This window comes from Protopterus annectens, chromosome 3.part0 (assembly GCF_019279795.1).
Source record: "Protopterus annectens isolate FY-2018-M chromosome 3.part0, PAN1.0, whole genome shotgun sequence".
Taxonomy (NCBI): Eukaryota; Metazoa; Chordata; order Ceratodontiformes; family Protopteridae; genus Protopterus; species Protopterus annectens.
Genome location: NC_056731.1, coordinates 68,591,721 through 68,618,843, shown reverse-complemented (window position 1 = coordinate 68,618,843; position 27,123 = coordinate 68,591,721). Strand labels below are relative to the sequence as shown.

The 27,123-nt window shown below is 39.0% G+C and overlaps 1 protein-coding gene across 1 annotated transcript in view; it reads right to left on the bottom strand.

Moving 5' to 3' along the window:
- ANKS6 (ankyrin repeat and sterile alpha motif domain containing 6) overlaps window positions 1-27,123 on the bottom strand; it is a 1,232,679-nt gene that overhangs the window by 557,559 nt on the left and 647,997 nt on the right. Inside the window, exons 7-8 of the mRNA XM_044064590.1 lie at window positions 16,881-17,029; window positions 15,312-15,543 (exon numbers count right to left, since the gene is read on the bottom strand). Of these exons, the coding sequence (XP_043920525.1) occupies window positions 15,312-15,543; window positions 16,881-17,029 (381 nt within the window). The remainder of the gene's footprint in view (window positions 1-15,311; window positions 15,544-16,880; window positions 17,030-27,123) is intronic.

Here is a 27,123-nt window from a genome sequence, read left to right as displayed (position 1 = left end):
TTCCTATTTGCTCTTGTTACATATAAAACAGCAACACTTTTGCTTAATTTTCCTAAATGACTGTAAATATTGACACACTTCCATGTTTCACTAAGCAAGTGTTATGAGGGTCGCCCGACATCACGAACTCGACCATGTGAAGAGACGACCCGCCGAGGATGCGACATGGGAAAAGGCTGTGTCACGCCGCTGGGTGCTGTGGACGTTAGAGGGTCGAGGACGAAGGTAAGTGTGAGGATTGGCGGTCTGGTGAGGTCTGTGGGGATAGGGGGGTGGGTGAAGTGAGGTTAGGTTAGGGAGGAGGCGATAGGGTTGGGGTAGTGAGTTTAGGGGGGGAGAAGGTGGGGGGGAAGAGAGAGTTAGTTAAGGAGGCGATAGGGGAGTTAGTTTGAGTTAAGTAGTTAAGGGGAGTGATAGAGAGGAGTTAAGTGGAGTTAGGGTTAGGGGCGGGTAGGTAAGTGTGTAATAGTAAGTAAGGACCTTAAAGGAGCGGGGTAAGGTTTAGGGGTTAAGTGTGGGAGTGTGCTTGTGTGTTTGTGTGGTTGTGTGTTGTGTGTGTGGGGATGGGTTTTGTTTTGTTTTTTTTATTGTGGTTGTGGTGTGTGCAGTGGGTGGGGTTGTTTGGTTTGTGTACCGTCGGTTATTCGGTTGGTTATATGTGTGGTTTTGTTTATTATGGACTCGATATGTGAATGTATCGGTGATGTGGTTGTCGGTGTTGTGTGGTTTCGACTATGTCAGGTAGAACCGTTATGAGGCATAGTTTAAAGACTAACATGCAGTACAAGTGTTAAAATATCTCTGAATAACTCCTATTTGCTCGTGTTTCCTATAAAACAGCAATGTTTTTTGTTCAATGCCACTAAATGAATGCAAGTGCTGAACAATAGTAAAATTACATGTTCTGCAATTGTATTTGTGAATTACTGTTGAATATGAAAGTGTTATAAAGCAGTGTTGACCTAATAGCCTAGTAGAGCTCTAAGTAGATAAGGTGTATGTTTATCTGCTCTTAAGGAACTAGCATATTACAAGTGTTCTAAGGAAAGTATACCTATAACCAACTGATAACCATTCTGGAGCACAAGGCAGTGATTTTGAGTTGTATAAATTCTTGGTAGTCTACTTTAAGTAATGCGACACTGAAGTTGTTTTAGGATATGTTAATTATCAAATGTGCAGTCATCTTGCAGCTTACTCAATAGCATTGTTTTTTACAGGACTTATTGTCTTTCTTCTACCCAGTCTTTTCTGACACTTCCCTAATCTTTTTTCTCTACTATTCTACTTTCTAGTTTCCCTTCCTGTCCATCATCCTAGCAGTAAGCTTTCTCTGTGTCCACAGATATTGCAACCAACTAAACAACCAGAACCCGCACAAATTAAAGGGAAGAAAGCTACCAATAAAAACAACGCATGTCAAAGCTTTGGGTTAACTAGTAAATCAGTTTACATTGTACTATATCTTGGTGAGCACATCACCAGGGACGTCAGTAATCAAAACCCCTCCATACCTATCCTTTTAGTACATCCACACTCCGTAAATCTCAAATTAGGTAATCCCCTGACATTCAACAACCATTACTAGAAATCCAATTTTTTAGTGTGTTGGTCAATTTTTTCCACTACTAGTACCACTAAAACAATAAGAATTAAAATCAAAAGTGGTAAGAATCAACACAAAGTGTTATAATGCAGTAACTGTTATAGAAATTACCATTACAGAGTTACTGCATCTTTCAGTCTGGTACACGGTGGGTGACAGTCTTTTCTGCACAGCGTGCATGCTGAGGACTGACACTAGCCCGCTACATTCCCCCTCGCTTCGCTTGGGATCATTTACTCCCCCACCCCCATTCCCACACACCCCCTCCTCAGTTTACATTTACTCATTCCATAACCCAAGCCCTAGTCCCTTGTTACCCAATCACAGAAAATCTCCTATTTTTCTATTAGTAACCCTACACCTAATATACTTCTCTTACAGCACACATTATCCCATATTACCTAAACAGTGCCATACCCTATTCCTCCCACAAATCCATTCTTTACCACACACCTAACTTTTTTCATCTTTTTAATCTTGACCTTGTACAATACAAAATGTTGCAACTTAAATATATTACTCTTCTCACTTAATACACAACTGCAGCTTATACTATTAACACATACCGCTTCCCTCAATTACTCTCAAATAAACCTAGCTCCAAAATCACCCACCTTTCTAATCCACCATGAAAAACATCCAAACAGCTTTTCAAACATATCAGCTAACCTAATCAAGCCTAACACAATACACTTTTCAAAACGAAAACTTCTGGACTTCTCCTTCGAACCCACCCCACAGTTATATCTCACCTCACTTCTGTAAAACAATCTAACCAAAACAAATATTTCCCCCCACCTTAATACCCTAACCCAATGTGGTGACATCCACCCTAATCCTGGACCGTCTCAGGATCATACCCCCCAAACTTCCTCCACAAAGCATATGATTCTAGTCACCCTGAATATATGCAACATCTGTAACAACATAACCAAATTCCATTCCTGGCCATCACTGCACACCCCATATACAATGGATATAAGAAGTGTACACACCCCTGTTAAAATGCCAGGTTTTTGCGATATAAAAAATGAGATCACAATAAATCATTTCAAAACTTTTCCCACTTTTAATGTGACCTATACTCTGTACAATTCAATTGAAAAACAAAATTGTTAGGGGGAAAAATATAAAAAATAAACTTAAAATAAGCTGGTTGCATAAGTGTGCATACCCTTAAACTAATACTTTGTTGAAGCAACTTTTGATTTAATTACAGCATTCAGTCTTCTTGGGTACACACCTGCCATCAATAAAAGAGACTCTGATTAATCCCAAATAAAGTTCAGCTATCCTAGTAGGATTTTCCTGACATTTACTCATTTGCCTGGTACGGCAAAAGCCATGGTTTGCAGAGAGCTTAGAAAGCATCAAAGGGATCTCATTGTTGAAACGTATCAGTCAGGAGAAGGGTACAAAAAAAATTTCCACAGCTTTGGATAGACCATGGAACACAGTGAATACAGTCATCAAAAAGTGGAGAAAATATGGGACAACTGTGATGATGCAAAGAACTGGACGTCCCTCCAAAACTGATGAAAAGACGAGACGAAAACTGGTCAGGGAGGCTGCTAAGAGACCTACAGCAACACTGAAGGAACTGCAGGAATTTCTGGAAAGTACTGGTTGTGTAATACAAGTGACAACGATCTCCCATATTCTCCATATGTCTGGACTATGGGGTAGGATTGCAAGACGGAAGTCTTTTCTTATACAGAAAAACATCCAGGTCCAGCTAAAATTTGCAAAAGAATACATCAAGTCTCCCAAAAGCATGTGGGAAAATGTGTTCTGGTCTGATGAGACTAAGGTTGTACTTTTTGGCCACAATTCCAAAACGTATGTTTGGCACAAAAAACAACACTTACGGTGAAGCATGGTGGTGGCAGTATCATGCGTTGGGGTTGCTTTTCTTTAGCTCGAACTGAGGCTTTAGTCAAGATAGAGGGAATTATGAACAGTTCCAAACACCAGTCACATTTGGCCCAAAACCTTTAGGCATCTACTAGAAAGCTGAAGATGACGAGGAATTTCACCTTTCCACATGGCAATGACCCCAAGCATACATCCAAATCAACAAAAGAAAGGCTTCACCAGAGAAAAAAAAATTATGTACTCACCATGACGTTCCATGTTTGTTGTCCATCTCGCCGTTCATTCTTACAATGATGGGTTTGGAGCCGATAAACAGCTGAAAGACTCTAACTTGGCTCATGGCAAGTAGGTATCCCATAATGCAGTGGTGTAATTCCCCAGATCTTGTTTGCTGCTACCACTAAATGAAGTATAAATAACTGTATACATATATATATATAAATATATATATATATATATATATACGCACACACACACAAATTTATGCTATACCCAACGGAAGGAGAAACAAACTGAAACAAAGAACTCCTGAAGTTAGTAAAACATCCACCAGGTCCACAAGGAGTCTTTGGAAGGGGGAAGAAGGGAGGGTTCATAAGAATGAACGGCGATATGGACAACAAACATGGAACATTATGGTGAATACATAACTTCTTTATGTTATGTTGTCCTACCCTGCCTTCATTCTTACAATGATGGGACAGCGTCCTTAGCACCTTTTCCCTGGATGGCTCACGAGAGTACACCTTTAAGCACAATGGAACCAAAGGAGGCCCTGCCCCTGGAGACCAAATCCACTTTGTAATGTGTGATAAATGTATGAGGAGTGGTCCAGCTAGCTGCTGCACAAATATTATCCAGATGAATTCTGGCCTGAAAGGCAGAAGACATAGCCATTGCTCTAGTGAAATGAGCCTTCACCTTAAATGGTAAATCTCGGTTATTTGAGGTATAGATGAATGTAATGCAGTTTGAGAGCCAGTTTTTGAAAATGAGCTACCCTTTTTTGCGTCTGAGAAGGATATGAATAACTGGTCAGATTTTCTAAAATCTTTTGTCCTATGCAAATAGAACCTGAGTTGCCTGTGCACATCCAGTTGATGTAATTTGTATTCTGCCTTGTTGCTGTAATTAGGAAAAAACACGGAAAGCTCAATACATTGATTTGTTAGTTGAAGAAGAGACTAAGTAAAAAGGATGGATTAGTTCGCAAGGATACCCTATCCTTATGAAATATCAAATATGGCGGTTTGATAGCAAGGGCTTGCAACTCTGTTACTCTTCTAGCAGATGTTATAGCCACCACAAAAGTGGTCTTCCAGGAAAGGAACTTGAGGTCTGAAGATGAGGAGGGTTCAAAAGGTGGTAACGTCAGGTGAGATGGAACAAAATATAAATGCCAAGGAGAAAGGGGTCCTTAAAAGGTGGTCTTAATAAGGAGGCACCTTTCAAGAAGGCTCTACACTACCTGTGTGACATTAAGTTTGAGGTAGGATCACCAATGTGGAAATTTGAGATTGCAGCAAGTTGTACTCTAATGGTTGCTGCAGCTGAACCTTGTTGGAAGAGTTCCGCCAAAAATTCTAAAATAGAGTGGATGGGCGCAGAAAAGGGATCAATGTTCCTGTTATGAGCCCAGAGGGAAAACCTTTTCCATTTGCTAGAATACAGTTTTCCGGTGGAAGCTTTATGAGAGGACATTAAGATATGTTTAACTATTGGAGTGAAATTCTGCAGCCTGACTAGATTGTAAAGTGGAGCAGCCAAGCTGTCAATTTTAGGGTGTGGAGAGAAGGATGAAGCGCACCTGACATATGTGTCAGCAGGTCTGGAACTGGTTCCAGAGTCCAAGGCTTCTTCTGAAGATGAGGTCAAAGGAAGGGGATGAAGATGAGGCCAAAGGAAGGGGAAACAAACTTGATGTGGCCAGTAAGTAGCAATGAGAATCATCCTTCTTCCCAAGGACTGTGCATTCTGAATGACACTGGGTTTGAGAGGAAACAGAGGAAAGGCATACAGAAGTCCCAAGGGCCGATCATGAGCAAGTGCTTCTCTCGGTGTCTCCCCTGGAAGGGGGGGGGGGTTAGGGTAAAGTAGTTGCTGCACTTGGAATTCATGGGAGTGCGAAAAAATTGCAGCAAAGCAGACCCCATGTTCGGAAAATCCTTTCCGCTACATTCTAAGAGACCACTCGTGAGGCATTAAAATTGCCCTGCTCAGCTTGTCTGCAATCACATTGGACTTCCCCGGAATGTGCGTTGCTATTAGAAAGTGCTGGGAAGAAACTGCCCATTGCCAAACTCTTAGGGCCTCGCGGCAAAGAGGGTAAGATCTGGTCCCCCCCCCCTGCTTGTTTATGTACCAGACCACAGACATATTGTATGACTGTATCGCAACTGTCCTACAGGGAGAGAGTCATGAAGTGCTTGCAATGCAAGAAGCACTGCTCTCATCTCTAGGACATTTATATGTAAGTGAGCCTTGTGTTCTTGCCATATACCTTGGACTGTTCTCCCCAGATAATGCCCCCTCCACCCTATCTGGGAAGCGTCCATGGTTACCATAGCTATGGGTTGTTGTGGAACAAAGGGTCTCCCTACAGTCACATGGCAGGAGTGTATCCACCATCTTAAGTCATTTTTGCATAATTCCGTTATCCTGATCGGGTGTGACATAGGAAGCTCTTGAAGTGACCACTGGGAGAACAACAGCCATTGAACGCTCCTCATGTGCATTCTGGCAAGAGTAACCAGTGTTACTGTGGAAGCCACTGTCCCTAATAATCGTAGAACTATCTTTGCTTTCACTTTGGTTTTGGGAAGAAGATAAAGTATCTGCAGTCTGAATGCTGCAACTCTGTCTACTGGAAGACGTGCTGCCACAGAAGCGGTGTCTAGATCTGCACCTATAAATGTAATATGTTGACAGGCCAACATGGCAGATTTCTGAAAGTTGACTGTAATACACAACTGAGTGCAAACGCCCAAAGTCAGATCCCTGGCTTGGAGTAGATGCTTGGTGGTAGCAGATAGGAGCCAGTCGTCTAGACGGAAATACGTGGAATCCTAGACGCCCCAGGTGAGCCGTGACTACTGCCATGCATTTGGTGAACACACTGGGGGCTGTAGTGAAACCAAAGGGCAGAGGTCGGATTTGATAATGACTGGCTCCAAGCCAGAAGAGTAAGTACCTTCTCGATGCCCTGTCCATTTTTTATGTGGTAGTAAGCATCTTGAAGGTCTATCAAGCACATCCAATCTTTTTTTCCTAAAAAGGAAAAGTACAAAACTGCAGTGTCACCATTCGGAACTTTGACTTCTTGACAGATTCATTTAATTTGCTTAGGTCTAATATGGGTCTCCAGTCCCCTGTTCATTTTGGCACCAAAAAGAATCTTGAGTAAGTTTTGAATCTTATTTGGTCTGCGGGGACTTCCTGGATGACTCTTTTGTGCAGCAACTTTTGAATCTCTATAGTTGCTTGCTCCCTTAGATTGGGTGGAACATCTGGGATTGTTCTGGTCTGTGGAACAGTAATGGAGAAGGGAATGGAATATCCTCTGGATATCATTCTTAGTACTCACTTGTCTCTTGTGATAGTTTCCCAGGCTTCTGGGTACATAGATAAATGTTCCCAGTCTGCCTCCAGAATAGAGCAGTCGGGTCTCCTTTCAGGAGCGCTGATAAGGGCGTCAAGGGCATCCGTGAAAGGAATCACTGTCACCCTGGTTCTGCAGGCCCCCCTCTGCCTCTGAGGCGGCGTCTACCATTATCTCCCCCTCTGCCCCTGGGGAAGGAATCACCCCATGCATCCTGGAAAACTCTCTGGGATCTTCTGGACATTTAGGATAAGGTTTTGAAGGTACTGAAAAACGTACTCCAGTGGCAGATATAATTTTTCCTACCTGCTCGCATCGGGTGAGAGTGTCTTTTACTTTGGGTCCAAAGAGTGAGGAACCATCAAAAGGGGTATTAGTAAAAGTAGACTTAAAGGGCTTCACAAAATTGCACAAGAGCATCCAGGAGTATCGCCTGAGGGAAACTCCGGAACCCGCTGCCCTGCTCGCTCCATCAGCTGTGTAGGATATCAGCCTCATGGAGGAGTTGACGATGGAATTTAAGGTGGATAGCTGGGAGGACACCTTCTCATTCACCACCGCAGCCAATGTACTTTGTAGAGTATCTCCTAGTTCTTTCAGGAGCTCTCTCTGTAGCCTTGTGAAATGAGTGAAGTAGTTCAGAGATCAAAGAGCAAAGGTCGCTGACAAAAAGACACGCTTCCCAAATCTGTCCATCGTTCAAGAGTCTTTATTCGGAGGATGAACTGATGAAGATGTCTCTAAAAGTTTCTTCTTGGTGGCTGCCACCACCATAGCATCTACAGGTACCCTCTTAGTGAGGAAATCCTTTCCCGAAGGAGCTGATAAGAATTTGTTTAGCCTCAGAGGGACTGGTTCCATTGTGTCAGGTGACTCCCATGCCTTTCGACTGACCAGGTCCATTAGCTCATCAAAAGGTGGAGACACCCAGGAGGCTGATGGTTGAGATCCAAAAGCCTTCAGGGTACACTGACTCCTCATCAGAAGGGGTGGTGGCCTGCCAGCCACCTCTCTGCTTCAGGAACTCTAGAATATCTGCAAATGAGATATCAGAGGATGATCGTGGAGACCCTTCCGACTCCTCGAGGTCAGTGTCTGAAATGACAGACTCTTCTGGAGAGTCTATGTGCTTCCTCTTACAAGTTCTCTTCCAAGGTGGCTCCTCAGAAGGATATTCTGGGGAGGCCTCGGAGGAGAGGGGTTTGCCCAATGGGGGATCCTGAGACTCTGGATCTCTGCTGTCCTGTGGAATGAGTGATGCCGAGAAAGTGGCTGGTGCCTTAGTGGGGACAAGTGCCGGTATCCTAATGTGAAGCTGTATGGGTAGACAGCACACTCCTCAGAAGCTCAAAGGCGGATCCCACTGGCTCCGAGGACTCCCTTGGCTCAGAGGAGACAGAGGAAGCCACTGGAACTAGCGAGATCGGACCTGAGGCCGATGTAGGAGCCAAGCTAACCCGGGCCGACACTCCAAGGGGCAGGCTCGACACCAAAGATGATCAGGGCCAGGAACCCCCTTTGGGGCCACCTGGGAACCCCGGCTCCCAGACTCTCCGGACGGCACCGAAAGTGTCGAAGCAGAAGTCGGATCCGTGAACACCGAAGGGGGTCTCAGAATCGACGGATCCACAGTAAGTGGTACCAAGCACTCCAGCTTCCAAGATCCAGCTTGGCTCGGAGGAGGAACAACAGTGGGTACGATTGGAACAGTAGGCTCCGGGACCAAATGGGTCAGAGATGAAAATAATTTAGTTAGCTCTTGTGACTTCAAGCGTCTGCGCACCACCCACTCCACGTCATCGTCAGATAAGCTCCTGGTGGACCTGGAGGATAGGGATGGAGAACGAGACCTGTGCAAAATGGGAGAGCTCAGTGTTGGGGAAACTGGTAAAATATCCAAGGACTGGCTCCGAGAAGAGGTATCTTGCGAATCCAAAGACTTTGGAGCCGAAGAACCAGGTTTGTCAATCAATATAACCTCGTACATCTCTGAGGACTTTGGAACTGAGGAGGTAGTGGCCTTAGAAATTTTTGGTAACTTGACTGGCAGCTCTGACTGAGCCGATGTAGTAGGTGATTGTCTCTTTTGAGGTTTGTCCTTTTTAGAAGGAGAAGAAGAAGAGGAAGAACTGTGGATAGCTTTCTCAAAAGTTGGCTTTAAGAGCCCTTTAAGGATCAGTTTGTTCTCCTTCTTGTAAAACCCTGGCACTGAAGGGATGACAGAATGTACAATCCTCTTGCAAATGAATAGCTCCAAGGCACTATACACATTTGACATGACCGTCTGTGATGGACAATTTTTGTGAACACTTCTGGCATTTTTTGAAGCCCGAAGGCTCTTGGGTCTTTGGACATGATTACGATAAGACCACAATATAACAAGACATTTAACTTACTAAATTACTAATCTATAGCTAACTACAGGAAACAATGAGGAGACAGATAACAATGGAAGAAAATAGGGCATCTAACTAAAACGGCCCTATTTCCCAGAAAAACAACACACCAACTACAAGCCCTCTAACTAAAATGGGCGAAGAGCTCTCTAACTTAAATGAGCTACTATTTATCTGCAAGACACAACAACCACTACAAGGGATACAGTAAGGCCTACGAAATGACGGCCAATGGCAGCACCAAAGGGAATAAACGCTATAACAATTTAGATGTTACTAGCTCGAAAGCTAACTATGTAACAACAATGCTAGAAAAACACATCTATAACATAGAAAAAAATTAAAGGTTCTAAAAGGTACTATGAAGAAAATTTTTCACAACTTAGCCACGGCCAAGAAGAGCGCATCCAACCTCGTAAAGTGGCAAACACGATCTGGGGAATTACACCACTGCATTATGGGATACCTACTTGCCACGAACCAAGCTTGAATCTTTCAGCTGTGCATTCAGCCAAGTCAGAGCTGAGAATCGGCTCCAAACCCATCATTGTAAGAATGAAGGCAAGATAGGCCAACAAAACATTTAAAGTTTTGGAAGGGCTCAGTCAGAGCCCAGACCAAAATTCAATACAAAATCAGTGGGGTGACCTGAAGAGGGCTGTCCACTAGAGATGTCCTCGCAATCTGACAGATTTGGAGGGCTTTTGCACGAACAGTGGGCAAATATTGCCAAGTCAAGATGTGCCATGCTGATAGACTCCTACCCAAGAAGACTGAATGTTGTAATGAAATCAAAAGGTGCTTCAACAAAGTATTAGTTTAAGGGTGTGCACACTTGTGCAACCAGCTTATTGTATGTTTTTTTTTTATATTTTTCCCCCCAACAGATTTGTTTTTCAATTGAATTGTACAGGTTATAGGTCACATTAAAGGTGGGAAACATTTTGAAATTATTTATTGTGATCTCATTTGTTTATATTACAAAAACCTGGCATTTTAACAGTATAGTAGCCATTAATGAAACTTGGCTAAAGCCACACATCAAAGACCCAGAATTTCTCCCACCTGGTTATACTGTACTAAGAAACGACAGAATAAATAAAAAAGCAGGAGGCGTAGCTTTAATTTATCCCAACATTTACACAGTTCTACCTCTCTCCAAATTAATTCCCACCTTTGATAATGCTGAAATTCTCACTGCATCACTAAAAATAAACAATGCTAAACAACTCTGTATTGCTGTTGGGTACTTTCCCCCAGGCCAAAACATCCCTATACTGGAAGACATTCTTTCATGGATTTCCAAAAATGTATCAGATGAAACAGTAATCCTGGGAGATGTCAATATCAATTGGCTATACCTATCCACTGACTCACCTACAAATAGTATCAATCGGTACGGATGTACTCAACTCATCACCTCTCCCTCTGGAACAACACAGCCATAATTTAAGTTCTGCCCTATACTGGATCCTGGTCTCTGACTCCCTCAAGTATTCTAACTCCAAAACACTTCCCAATAGTGACCACCTGCCCACATACACTTATGGAAGAACCCCCAAAGCCCATACCTACGCAACATCCAGAAACTTACATTTTGGTTAAAACCAGGTTAATAATTTATTAAAATTGTTCAACTGGTGTATACTAAAATCCCTACCTTTGGATGATGCTGTCAGCTATTTCAAAATAACTATTCTTAGACACCCTCAACAACTTAGCCCCTCTTAGAACAAAAAGAACAAAGGCTAATCATGCACCTTGGCTAACCAAACCCACCAAACAAATGCTACACATCACAGAGCATGGAAAGATTAGTTAAACAATAGAAATGATGCAAATCTCCAAAACTACAGGCAATTACATAATAATGCAAAAAAAAAAAAAGAAACAGTCAATACTGATAAAAAATATTCTCACAGCAATTAACCACGAAAACAACCCAAAAATCTTCTGGAAAACTATCACAACACTTCTTACCCCTGGGTCCACTCAAAATCCTTCTCCAAACATAGTTAAAACACCCAATAAAGTGGATAATATGTTTAATACCCACTTTAAGTGGCTAATATGTTTAATACCCATTTTATCTACAGCATATCTAAATTAATCATAGACGATAGCACAAGTACAAATTCTAGCTCTATTAATTCCACCCCCCTCTGAAACAACCAATAAGATCAAGAATACCTCTTCTCCTCCCCACTACCAAAATCCTTCAACATTTATTTCTCAAATACCTCCATTCTCTTTGCAACCAGTACCTACTACATTAATTTGTAAACTTCTTCTCAAACTAAAACCACATTCCTCATCCTCTGACAATCTTCCACCAGATTACTTAAAACTCGCTGTCCCTACCATTTGGAAGGAATCCATCATAATCTCTTTGCACAAAGGAGGTAAATCTAATAAATTAAACTCCAGACCCATCTCTATTCTTCCCCGCTATCCAAACTGCTAGAAAAATACATACATATACAATTGATAAACCAGCTTATCAATAACAATTTCCTTATATCCACTCACCATGGCTTTAGGCCAGCACACAGTACAACTGCTCGCATCTCTTTTACTGATACAATCGATAAAGCTAGAGACCTCAGCCTACACACCTTGGTAGTACTACTAGATCTGTTAAAGTCCTTTGACACAGTCTCACATGACAAATTATTTCAGCAACTATCAGTGGGTTGTTCATGACCCTCCAAACTATGGATTAATAGTTAGCTATCCTAGACAACAGTGTATAAAGTGGCAAGGTTGCCTATCTCAATACCAGACTAACAAAATTGGTGTTCCATAGGGGTCCATTCTAGGACTCCTACTCTTTAATATCTTCACTAATAATCTACACACTGCCTGCCAACACAGCATGTTAATTCAAGACACTGATGACTCTGTCATCATTTCCTCCTTTAACAACATACCAGACCTGTTGCAAAAAACACACAATGCATTCGCCTCAATAAAGTCATGGTTAAATGCACAATTGCTGCTTAACCCTATAAAAACTAAACTTTTACTTTTCACTCCTAAAACATTCTTATCTAAATTTAAAATCTATGCCCAAACAGAAAAGAGATTGAAATCTTAACAAGTGCTAAGCCACTGGGTATCACCATAGACAAACTCACTTTTGATCAACACATACATAATGCTATTAAAACATTATTTCAAAATAGGGCCACTTTGTAGACAGAAAAACTTTATGGATCCAAACACCAAAAGGACACTAGCAAATACCTACTTGATATCCTCTCTGCTCTATGGTCCTCCCACTTTTACTAACTTACACATGACACTCAAAGCCAAACTTCAGTCTCGTTATTACAAAATCACTAAATTTGCTACAGGCTCTTAATACTGCACCCACCACTGCAATGCTCTTAAAGAACTCGGCTGGCTTGAATTCCCCCACTATCTAGACTACACACAACTTTCTATTGCACAAAAACTAATATACAAACCTGATAGCTGTCCTGCCTTAAAATCTATTCTGCAAACCCATATTCCAACCAAAAATCTCCATTCTGCTGACAACCAACTTATAAACATATACAAAACCGAAAAAAAGAGCCAGCCAGTGTCTCTACTCCTATGCCATAATTAATCTATGGCACAATTAATTATTACCAGAATAGATAACACCAAAAAAGTTCAAGCTTATACTAAAAAACTACCTATTCAACTCCTGGATTAGCCCCTCTTTCAAATTTTTCTTGTCTCTCTCCTCCCATCTTTTTCTCTACCTTCCTAACCTCCTCCAACTTTAATTACTTTCTCCCATCTCCTCCGTCAAACCTTTCCCTCTCTCTCCATATCCCCTTCCAACTAATTCTTTAGTTTCTTAATATAACACATCTCACAAGCTTCTTAACTACTTATCCATATATTTTACAGCCTTTTACTCCTCTCAGTTGTACTAAATTCATTAAGGGGTATTTCAGAACTACAGAGATAAGGCTCCCATACATAGCACAAGCAGAAACCTACAATTCAAAGTGGAGAGGGAGGATAGTGAAATGGGGGGCTCAAGAAATAAGGAGACTGGGATATGGATGGAGATCCTTAAGGCAAACAGCAATAACCATGCAGAATATTATATTCATAAAGCAGCAGAAAGTATTCTAAGATCTAAGCCAACATGTGAATGGAGAAAAGAGTTTCTGCCCATAGGGATGATGCAATTAGGGGTACAGAAAATAGTGAAGAGGGGGCTGGTATTGACTGGAGAAAACTGACAAAGGAACCAAGGCATTGGGAGCAAATAATTAGGGAGGGAAATGTAACAGAAACGGAAGAGGTCAAGAATTCATCTGGACTAGAGGCTAGAGCCTGCCTTCCCTATCAAGGATAGATATCAGAGTATAGGCAAAGAGAAAGGAATGGGGGGGGGGTGGTACATGAAAGACAAGCACTGGTAGAGTTTTTATTAGAATTTAGAACAGAAGCTGCTGTTAAAAAGGGATAATTCGTAAGGCACAAAAGACATTGCATGATAACGATAAGACTCAATCAGAGGAGGTTAGAAAGGACTGGGAAGAGAGACTGGCTAAGCAATTCATAAAGAAACAATGGGAGAATATATGTATGGCTTCCAAATAAGCAACAAAGTCTAAAAGATTTGGGATACTTGCTTAAAGTTTTTGCATAGGTATTTTTATGCCGCACACAGACTCCAAAGTGTTTTTCCTTAGGTAGAATGCAAACGCTGGAGGTGTGATAGGGAAGGACATAACTGGGAACATATTTTTGTGAGTGTAATGAGTTGGCAGACTTTAAAAATTCCCTGCAGACCACTTTGTCAGAATTAGTGGGTGAACAAACTGGTATAACTAAGGAAATCATTTTTTTAGCCATGATACAGAATCTGAATTGTCTAGACATAGTAAGGCCTTGCTGAGTTTAATTCTGCTGGCTGCTAAAAAAACAGTTACTAGAAAATGGAAATCAAAGTCTAAACTAACCATACTGAAAGTAGTGAATATAGTAACAGATATAAAAACTACAAGTGAGATCTTTAGAAAATGGTAAGAGAAATTACATAGAAGAAAATGGGAACTGTGGGAACAATAAATGCAGAATAATGTTTTGGAGGAGGAATAAGGTTTAAGGGAAGGCAGGAACTGAATGAGCTATGTAATGTTTGATCGACAATGACTGTATAGAAGATAAGTGATGTACATAATGTTTGCAACTGATACGTCAATGTGTTTTTTACATAAATCATGCTGCGGTGGTGGTGCTGCGGTAGAGTTGTCGCCTCACAGCTAGACGTTGTCCCGTTCGATTCTCAGCTAGAGCATCTTCTGTGTGGAGACATGCGTGAATGGGCATACCTTCGTTAAAGGTTGTGAGTCAGGGCTGGCAAACTCGGCACGTAAAAATCTACTGCCAATCATTAGCGGACCGGAGTGCCGCTGTGGCGACCCCTAACCGGGAAAAGCCAAAAGACACAAACAAATGACTGCCTATGTCATAAGCGATAATTCAATAAATGTTTCTTCTTTAAAAAAAAAAATGCAAACGTACAATGGAACATCATGTCAGACAGAATGACTAATATCCAGAAGGACATTATTCCCTTATTTCAGTTGCACAGATAAATTAGAAATGACAAATAAGTACGTAATTGTAGACTCAAAAGTGGAACGAACACATTGGCATTTGTCACTTACTGCAGCACTGCTTACCTGCTACAATGATGTCAAGTCCAATGAAGTTTAAAACAGACTGGTTTTAATAAAATGCAGAAATCAGTATGTTAATTTATAAATACGTTCTGCAGAAACTTAATAAAACAGACTGTGTAAAACATTCTTTTTCCCCTTACCACAGTCTTTACTCTTTGCTGTCCAGGCAATGGGGACGTCATTGTTTCCTAGGATTGGAGGAAAGACAACAGGTGACTCATTTCCTGAATCACTTTTTGATGCTGCCCTCATTGTTGAATCCAGGGATGAGTCATCTGGGAATGGCACAAGCCGACTTGTAGAAAATCCATGGCGTAATGTTCGAGTCAACTTTAACTTTCGAAATCTGTTTGACATCCTATTCCACCATGACTGGCAATAAAAGATTTTAAAACTGACAGTTAGTTTTGTATAAAACGGATGCATATCTATACTTAGGACTTATTCCTATAAAAAGCATGAGGCTCAAACAGCAAGCTATGCAACATTTAAGTCCTCTTTTGTATCAAAGACAATATGCAACAGTAACAAATTATTTTTTTAAAATTTTTTAGGGAAAAACAAAATAGACAAGAATTTTAAAACAGATTTCATAAAGTCAGTATACATCCATTAAGTGAAAAATTTAAATTAACATTCAACTGTAATGATATGCCCATATACGGTGCTAACAAACCACCTGACCAAAATTCTAAATCTTTCAGTGAAGCACCAGAATAAAATGCAATTTTCCCTTTAAGTAAATTATGATCATGTTACGTTTCCAGGCAAATTTCATTAATCTATTTATCATTGACAGGGAAGTCTTGAAATACTAGTCCCTGCTGCACTGTTAAGTCACCATACTGACAAGTAACATCAGGCAAAGTATCAGTAGTATGCACACTTCTATGCGTAAAATGCATATGAGGAAGGACAAATCGTAAAGAAATTCACACACTTAACTATCATGAAAGCATTTTTTGCACCTGAATGAACTACTTTAATCAGTAAGCACAGATGTGAACACAGCAAAAATGTACCTATCATCAGCATGTCATGTAAAAAGCTAAAGCATGTAGTATTATCCAGGCTGTGAAGTTCTGCATTGTGTATGGAATTAAAAAAACAAAAAAAAAAACACAAACTAGATGGGAATGTGGAAATCTAAATGGCTCCAGCAGCAGAAAAAAGGAAAGGCCTACCAGTTCCAATAGTGTAGTAGACAGATAAAGCCCTGACAATGTCTCCGGCGACTCAAGTTCACAGAGCTGATAGAGGAGAATGGGTGTGCACCCATCCTTGGGGGATGGCAGCAGGGTAGATGAGGATGCCTACAGCAACAATCACTCAGAGGATGGGTGGCATTATGCTACTTTCCCTGAAGACAGAACTTCAGGTCACCAAACCACTGTTTAGTGGTAATAGTCTTTATTACCAACTGTACACAAGAGAGCACTTGGGGGGACACTGTTGGTCCTCACAGCAATATGGGTAAACTTGTTCACCCACTCAAAAAGTGAGGTTAGGCAATGCAAATGCCCTCACTGCCAGGAAGATAGTAAGAGCATACACAAATTCTTATGGCTTTCTATATGATAGCCCCTAAGGGCAGCTTTCAACCCTGTAATGTACTGTGGGAGGTGGCTTGATGGGTCAGCAGGCATGGAGAAAAAAAAAAGCACCTAGTGGGAAGGGGGAGGGGCAGGCCTAATGCATTGAGCAAATACCTTTAGTCCTCCCTTGTCATCTGGTGGTGATGGTATATTCAGTGACTGCCTACTTCGAGAACGCTGCAGAGATGACTTAGGCTTTATTTTGCTTTTCTCCTTGTCAATCTGCATGCACACTGATGCAAGTAAGCGTACAAGTTCTGTATCTGAAAGGAAGAGTCAGAAAAGTATGTCAACAGCTATGCATTTTGGAGCTATCCCTAAAAAATCTTAACTAAGGTATGTCACATATCATAATAAGTTAATTAAAATAAATGGAGAATTTCCCAAAATCTTGGCCAAATTTCCTTCAGACTATATAAACACAACCTCAGACCTACTCTAAAATAGGTCAAAGGTCTAGTGGGCTATTTGTAGACAACACATATAAAGAAATAACATGCACAGTCATATTAAAATTGGTCTGCAGTCAGACCCACAGTATAATATCAGAAACAGAAATAATTTTTAAAAACTAAATTACTCTGGTAGAAATAAAACATATCACTTGTAAAGCAATGGCATTTTAAATAACGGTCTGTTTTGTTCAATGTAAACAATTTACCAGAAATGCAAGGACATCGATAATGTATAGCATGATTACTTGGAAAGTGGACTAGACCTTGCATCATCAAAGTTCTGTTCTGGCAGCAAGCAAAATCAAATCCATACCTTTTTTTTTTTGTCTTGGCCCTAAATGTTGCATTACAGCAGTTTCCATGAAAACTAGATTTGATGTATACAAAACAGCAAGACGAAGATTAAAAAAAAAGCAATACAGTTAACTGAGGCGCTACCTCTGAGGTAAAATTAATGATGTGCTGAATAAATGCATAATAATTCTGGTGTAAATAAGTCAAAATATGCACTACATTTACTGAGGCATAAGGTATGTAACTCAACTGTCCAGATTTTTGCATAAAGTCCAGATTTGTACATTACATTTTTTGGTCTGTTCTTCATAAAATTTGTTGTTTCCTGCCTAATTATTGAGGACTGAAGTCAGTAATTAAGAAGAAACCAAGAAACAGTCCGCCCAACAAGGCTGAGATCATAAATGTAATAAATGCAATACTAAGTAGCAACCATTAACATGGATAAGTGCTTTCACAAAGAAATGTGCTTCATCAGATCCTAAGTATTCACACAACACATTTACATATTTATATAACCCATAACCAATCAGAACACAGTCATGATGCAATGTCCAAGCCTTCAAGGCCAGTTTTAAAGGTACATTGGCATTCAATCCTGGAGATCTGTGTGCTTGCAAACAAGCTATCCATCTAATTTCTACTAACTCTGTCTTGGTAATGACGCCTCCCCTTCCAATACCACATTTAATTATTTCTAGTACGGTGAAAGTAAAAGAATGCCCTTCATTAAAGCTAATATGTTTATACAAAGCATTTAAGACGTTCTTCCTTCTAATATCACCTAAATGTTGAAGTACACAATCTTTCAACTGTGTATTAATTTTACAGCTAGTCAAATACACAAGATTGCTAGATTTGCAATCTGAGTAAAAACTAAAGGTAAAACATTCAGATGTTATAGGATGTATAAAACATTAGTGCACTATCAGATACATATAATCCTTTCTTAAAAGGTCTATATCAAAGTTGTCTCTTAAAATAAAGTTAGGTCTATCACCTACTACCATTCTCACTTTATCATTTGATGAAAGGATAGGCCAATTCCTCTTTACAGCAACACAAATAATAAATTACTACTGTAAGTCAAAGAGATACCACAACCAGATCAAGAGGTCAACTGTCTAGGTGTGGTCCCTTGTCCTCTCTTCAAATATGGTTTCCCCGTAATGAATCTCAGACCTTATACTTCCAATGAAACACATCTCGCATCACTCTATTTATATCCCCTCTTGATGAAATCTCATGTCATAGACTCAGAAGCTAACAGATAGTCACTCTGCTCAGTGCGAAGTCTCGAGACATGGAGGAACTGCCCTTTCATAACACTATTAAAAATATGTAAATGATACATACTGCTCCTGTGTAAAAGGCCGTTCTTCCTACATGCTTTCCTGAACATTAATGAATCAAAGTGACCATTCTCCCCAAAGATCAAAGTGGTATCTAAAAAGTCAATAATCCTAGAGAAACAGTGCATAGTAAATTTAAAACAAGAACTACTACTCTCTAAATACATAACAAAATCATGAAGAGAACACAAGGTCCCAGCCCATAAAATAAAGACATCAACAACAAAACATTTATAATAAATCAAATTATGTCTAAAAGCATGATCAGAAAAAAATCAGTTTCCAAATTAACACCAAATTGGCGTAGCTATTAGCATTAGTGTTTCCAAATGTTACCAAACATTCCACTTATGCTGTGCTGATGAGGCCATAAGAAACCAAAAAACATGCATGTCCACAGCTAGTGGGGTTTGGCTTTATTGGCCTGAATTTGTCCATAACAGACTTAAAAAGGGAAAAAAAAGTCATGGATATTCAGAACTGCCATATAATTGAAACACCAGATGTCTTTAAGGGATCATTTGCATATATCCCATGTCACCTCTAATGCAAAAGCTTTCAAGGAATCACACAGTTAAAAGTCTAACTTGGCTAGATTTTTCTTTTAGTTTTTACTGACTGTTTTAGCTTATATGCATCAGGCAAAATCTGCCAATAATAGTCAGTATAGTCCAAATCATCATCTCTACGTCATTAACAACATGGTCAAGAACTGCAAAAAACAAACCTTTGAAAAACAACACAACTGCTGGTTATGTCTAGGAAGACCATTTAAATTACTGTTCTGTTTTATGGCTTAAACAAGTTCATGCACCCTTACTCTTCAAGTTCTATTGGTCTTCCCATAGAACTCACAAAGACTGCATACAGTTATATACTATGTAACTGGACCCGAAATTAAATGATGTGGGGAAACATGGTATTGGCACAATTTACATTGGGTCCCTCATATATGTACATACACATTTTGCACATATTGCATTTATATGTGCTCCTTATTTCTGCACCTTTCTCTCAGGTCACTTTTTACAATTCTTTATTCTTTCATATTAAAACTCCTTTTATTATTAAACTTAACTAACATTCCCAAATAATAGAACATTTCTTGATTTACATTCAAAAGTTTCCAATGGTCATTAATAATTTTTAATATTGTGCCTGCTATAGTGTAAGCCAACACAATAATTTTAACCCAATTGTCATTTTTATCCTCATTCTATAAAAACTGCAAACTCAGGCGAACTTCCAATGAACCAAATCTGACTGAAGACAGCAGGAAATTCTCAATGCATTTTACCACAAGATTTTCTTAACAGGTTAAACCAAAAGCAAGCATTCAGAATTGACTGGTCTTTCATTTAAAACTCCTCATGCCTTTCTCTTTGCCTGTCCTTTGAGATCTTGTCCTGGCAGGGAAGGTAGTCTCCAGCCTGCAATTCAAATGTATTTTTGGCTCATCCCACTCAATTACCTTTTGCAGCAGAGTTATTTGCTCCCAATATACTGGTTCATTTGTCAGGTTTCTCCAGTAAATTACAGCCCCAGCTTGGCTATTTTATGTACCCCTACTTGCAGTCATCCCCATTGGCAAAATTCCCTTTCTCCATTCTATTATTGGCTTAGGCCCTAGAATACTTTCTGCTACTTTATAAACATATATATATTTTTTTCATTGCTCCAAGTCTTTTGGATTTCTAATAACGTAATGGGAATGGACCCCATTCCTAAGTCAAAGTACGATTAAAGTTCATGAAATTAGTATTGTTTCAGTCTTTGATGCCAGCCAGAAGTATTCTAAGCAGCACCCGCAGTGTGCCCAGCAATTACTCCTCCTGCAATTCATATGGAGTTATATGTATTGGTAACTTATCTAAGTACGATTGTAAATTCCTGTTGCTCCTACTACAACTGGAACTGTGTGGTATCCTTCTTCCACACTGTCCTTCTTTCTGCCTGCAAATCCTGGTATCTTATGACTTTGTCTCTCTCTGTATGCAAGACACTGTAGTCACTGGGTGTAGCAATTTCAATGATCAATGCTACTTTTGTCTTCTGTTCATGGACTACTGTATCTAGTTTTCTCGCATGTATATTTTGAACTGTTGGTAATGGGTGATCTGATGCGATATAAACCTCATTTTCTACAATGCTTTGTGGTTCATGTTTCCAGTATTTTTCAGCCACTTCAATAATCACAATGTTTGCACAATTCCCAATGCAACAGTCTTGCCACATTATTATGCCTTTTCAGTATACAGTCCTTCTGCCATTAGTATATCACAACCAGCTACAAGATGTGCGACTGTTTCTAATTCTGTTTTACAAAACCTGCATTTGTCCATTGCTCACACATGTTCAATGGACCTTAAACCAATGTGTATGCAAGTCCACTATCTTGGGCCGCCAATATTAACCTTTCATCTTTTAGTTTAAATTCACCTCTCCTTAACCATTCCTGCATTCGATCCTGATCAACATGAGATTGTGCCAAAAGTTTCCTACACTTGCAACTATATTTATACATTTGCCACATTTCTTGCCTTCTCATCTAATCCTTTACCTTATACTCTCTTCTTTGTTTTTTGGTACATTCAGTTGCTGCCCGATTTTCATCTATTTCTGGTTTGATTCCCATTCTTACTTGACATTGATATGCTTCTGCTACACTAAGGAGGGAAGTCATCAGACTTTTTCTGCTCATGTTTCAAAATTTTCACTACATTTGGGTCTTGTGAGGTCAGCAGATATGTATGCAGTCCCACGACTGCAGATCTGTACATGTAATCAATTTCAAGGAGGCCCATACCTCCTTCAGAATGGGCAATATATAACCTTGGTATGCACTGATTTTTATAAATCATTTGATGAGCATGAATCATCCTGATTGTTTTCATGTCTAATGTATCCAACACCTTTTGGCGCTAATCAATCACTGCAAAACTGTAAGTCACGACAGGAAGAGCAAATTGGTTTATAGCTTGGACTTTGTTCCTAGACATCAATGCTGTTTTCAGTATTAATTTTAGTCTTCTAAAATATTCCTTACCTAGTTTTATTTGCATTTGCTCATGTTCTATTGCTGATCCTTCATTGATTCCCAAACATTTATATACTTTTATATCACATTCCTGTCCCAAACAGATGTTTTCTTCTTGCTTGCAGCTTTCTTGCTTTAAAGGATCAAGACCAAATGACATTCTTACATCTGAAAATGTATTGGCCCCTTGCAGCTGTGCTTTCAGTTCTTCATCTGATGAACTATACAGTTTTAAATCATCTACAAAGAGAAGATGAGAAGTCTTGCACTTTGCTGAACATTTTCTTGGAGCCAAATTATAGCCATGAGCTAATCTGTTAAGTAGACAACTTAGTAGATTAAGGGAAAGACAGAACAGCAGCGGTGAAAGAAGAGTCACCCTGGAATATCCCTCTGAATTTTTATCCCTGGAATAATAATTTGGTCCTTATGGCTTAACTGCAAAGTGGTTTGCCACTGTTTAATTGCTCTCTGTAATGTAATCAATCAGTTTAGGGTGTATCTTATACATTTTAAGCACTTTTAGCCATGAATGTGAGATACTGTCAAATGCTTTTTTGTAGTCTATCCATACCATACTTAAGATTCTTCCCCTTTTCCAATTCTCCATTATGACTAACACCAAATGATACTTTGTACCATATGACTTACATGTATTACCTTTTTGTTCTATTGCCATGATAGTTTTCTTCTAAATGACTACAAAGTCTATCAGCATCAATTCCAGTGTATAGTTTATACGTTGTCAGAAGGCAAGTTATTTGTCTATAGTTCTTAGGACAGCTTACAGATTCGCTCTTAAGTAGGAGCATTGTTTTTCGTGTTGTTAACCAGGCAGATGTCTCTTCAGGGTGTGCATATAGTTTTTACTCATGGCTAAATCTTCATGTAAGGATGTTAATACTTTTAGCCAGAAGTTAGGTACTGAATCTGGGCCTGGAGTTTTCCAATTAGAAGCTTTTCTTAACTTTGTTTCAATCACTCTGGCCGTTACTTCATTCTATTTCATATCCTGTGTATTTGAACGTCTTATTCTTTCTTTTACTTCTTCTAAACATTTAGCATCTTTGTTATGTTCCACATGATCTTCATAGATATTTCTCCAAAATATATCTAGTTCTTCTTTTTTGGAGGCATTTCAATTCCTTTTACTTTGTTTCCAAATTCTCTATAAAACTTTTTGGGTCATCAATAAATTTCTTTTATTTACAAAATTTGTTAAAAAATTTCTAATTTCAATAGCACGGTATTTTAGTTTAATTAATTGATCTGATTGTAGTGAATGTTTTTGTAAATACTTTAGTTGTTTTGTTGAATATTATAATAATATCTATTTTTAATTACTTGTATAAAATTGTTATGATATTTCTCTTATATGTTAAAACAATAAACCTGTTTTGAAAAAAAAAAAATTTCTTTTGTACTTTTTCTTTATATTTTTCTGCCTGTGCTATTTTTTGTTTATTTGCAATACTGCACGACAGATCCTGATCTGTTCTGATACTGCGCATTGCTTTTATCATATCTAAGTATTTTTGTTGATCTGTTCCCCCTCTTATACTCTTCTAACAGTGACACATTTTTGTTTTTTTTCTTCAATATTCCATGATGGCATTCAAGTACTCCCCTTCCTTTCCCGTACTACCCTGTCTTTTTGCAGTAAGATTTTATATGTTATTAATTTAGCTGCACAGTAATATATCCTGTTTACTTCTGTATGACATGAATCTCTATGCACAGTCCTAATAATGGTGTTCATTTGTTTTATGAAAGTTCTAACTTTCACAGTTTTATTGACTTTCTGTAATCTATTTCTTTCATTGATCTTAATATGTCTGCCCATCTCTATTAAATCAAGCAACTCTTCTCTTAAATTATTTTCTTCTAAACTGAGAGCACATTCTTTGTTCTCCATTTCCTGTGGGCATTCTATAGAAAGTTCTAGATCATCTTCCTGTGCCACATTCTCTTCAGTTTCATCATGTGTCATCCGTTGCTCTGTCATATGGGAACTCACTTGCCTATCACTCAACACTGACTGTGTCAGAGTTGCCACAGTTTCCTGTTTCTCCCCTTGTTGTGCAACTCCAAATTAACATTTGTACTGCTTTCCCATGGAATGCTCCAAAGTATCTTCACATGACAATTTATTAGATGTTTCTCACTCCACTGGTTTCTCCTTAATTTGGGGATCCGCTACTCTATCCTGCTGTGGAGTTTTCTTAGATTTTCTACACTAAAATCCTTCACTTTGCAGGTATTCCATAACCTTAGCTTCTATTTCTTTAACCTCTGCATTATTTCTACTTTTCCTCATTTTCTTATTTTTTGCAATGTAAAATTTTCCGTGGTCGGATGCCTTTGACTATATTTCTCTTCAAATGTCTTTGGTGCTGCTCTTTATGTACCGATTAGTTTTGCTTTCTCTTTTGCATAAATATTACACCATATTAAATCACTTTCTTTGACATGTCCATATTTCTTCTTCTTCAGATATCTCATGATCTTCCTGTTTCTCCTTACTCTGAGGACTTGTTCCATTATGCTGTGATGTAACCTATGTTAGACTTTCTACACTAAATCCTTCACTTCACAAGTAAACCATAACTTCCACTTCTGTTTTTTTTTTTTTTTTTTTTTTTTTTTTTACTAATTTTCTGTTCTACGTTCCCTCCTTGTGATTATTTTTTTGTGCAAATTTCCATATCTGGATGCCTTTGCCTGTACTCCTCTTCAAATATCTTTGGGGCTGCCTTTTTTGTGTTGATTAATTTGGTTCTCTCTTTTGCATAAATATTGCACCATATCAGATGTCTCTTTCCCATGTTCATACTTCTTTTTTATACCTTTTAAAAATCTCTAGGTTTTGTTCTTTATATTTTTGCACTTCTGATGCTTCTTTTTCCAAACAGATCAACATTTCTTGGTATGTTTTTTTATAAATCTGTTTTGTTAATGAACACAAATGTTTACTTGAAGCTTCTGACAGTTCTTCTTGTGGAAGTATTTTTCTTTTCTCTAATTTCTCTCAATCTTTTTATATATCTTGTGTTTGGAAATTCTGGGCTTCTTGCATAATAGTAACAATACATAATTTCTTTCTTATCCTCAATAGTGCACTCTATTGTCTTTATCGCTCTTTTTTGGTCTATCAGTTTTTGTGGACTGCTACTTCCTTCTACAACAGGGTGCCCATCCCCCCAATGGGCCTGGTCTAGCCCCATTGTAGCAACGTTTCCATGTCCTCTGATTTACGTTGTCATTTTTTTCCAGTCCTGGCAACAATGCACCTACCAGGACTGGGCACTTTTTTATCCTGGGTCTTGTGCACCCAGCTATATATATATATATATATATATATATATTTTAAATGTTTAACCTACTTCTGTCCATGACATATGCTATATAAAGTAGTCTATATATCAGTGTTATCTTGGTAAGATTTTTGTGAAAAACAGGGTCCACCTCAGACTTGAGGATGAATTCAATTTCAGCAAGACTACTCATCCTTTGCTAATTGACTTATCTCTCCATTTACACCCCTAATAATATTCTGTATTATTATTCTCCATAAGAATCTACATCCAAAACTCTACTCCCTCTCTCTCTGTTTCTCAACCTTCTCTCTTGCATCATCATCATTCGTTTCCACTTTGAAATATAACCTGTTTGTTTTATGTATATTAGCATTAGATGTGTAGCTCTAAAATATCCCTTCAAATCAGGTACACCTAAACCACCTTGTTGTATTGGAAGATCAACCTATCCCAGTTAACTCTTGCCCGCGTTCCCTTACACATAAGTTCCTTCAATTTTTTATTAATGACTGTCTACTGCCACTCTTCAGGCTGATAAAAGTATGCCTGACCAGTATACGGGACCAAACAATTTTCACTGCTTGTATCTTGTTATACATATCCATCTATAAAGAGCTTCTACATTCTCAATTTTTGTATTAAGTTTTGTTTACTCTCTTCCCACATAACCTTAGCTGCATTTTAATCCATACTCCTAAATTTTCATCTTATTGTGTCCACATAAATATGGGTATTGCTGAACCAATTTGTTTGAGGGTACATAATTTACAGCTATAGCCTTTGTTTTACCTTCATTAATTTTATTTCCCGAAAAGAGTCAGCCATGGTGTTGCAGCGGTTAGCGTTGTCGCCTCACAGCAAAAGGTCCACGGTTCTATTCTCAGCTGGAGTGCCTTCTGTGCAAAGTCTGCATGTCTTCCCTGCGGTCGAATGTGTTTTAAAGACATGCAGTAGGTGCATGTATGTGTGTGTACCTACTATGAAGGTTGGGCACAGGGCTGGCAACTCAACACCATAAAAACTTCACTGCCAATCTGAGGACTGGTGATCTGCTGTGGTGACCCCTAATGGGAGAAGCCAAAAGACAGTTTCATTTTATATCTTGAAAAGACTTGAAAACGGTCTCAAAATGTTCAACATTGAGATGTCATTTTCTGGATTTATCAGGTACAAAATATCATCTGCAAATAAAGTCAAATTTTCTTGATTACCATACCAATTGCATCCCTGTACTACTGAGTTCCTTATTTCCTTTGCCAATGTCTCTAAATATAAAGAAAATAAAGGGGAAAGAGGATACCCCTGTATGGTTCCTTTGTTCAAACACAGCTTATCTGAGAGGAACTCTCCCATTTTAATTATTGCCTCTGATCCTTCATATATCTTTCTAATTATCCTTATTACTGCATCAGGGAATGCAAATGGTTCCAATACCTTACTCATAAAATCCCAGCTTGCTCTGTCCAATGCTTTCTCTGCATCAAGACCCACCAAAAGTGGTATTTTCTTACATTCTGCTTCCCTGTAGATCATCATTGCTCTATTAATGTTGTCAAATATTTGTCTCTCCACCACAAAACCACAGCAGTCTATATCTATCAATTTTGGAAATGCCTTTGATATTCTTTTAGCTAGTATAGGCAAACACTTTATAATTGTACTTCAAAATTGAAAGGGATCTATTATGAAACTGGGTCTGCAATCTTTAGTTAATACAGCTACCACAGCTTTCTTCCAAGATGTTCATGTTTTCCCTTCTTGCAAAATAATGTTTAACAAAGTGTTATAGATCTTTATAACTTCCTTCCCTCCTAATTTCCAAACTTCCACATGAATACCATCTGTTCCTGGAGACATTCCTGAAGATTGATTATGCATCACTGTTTTTTATTTTATCTCTTA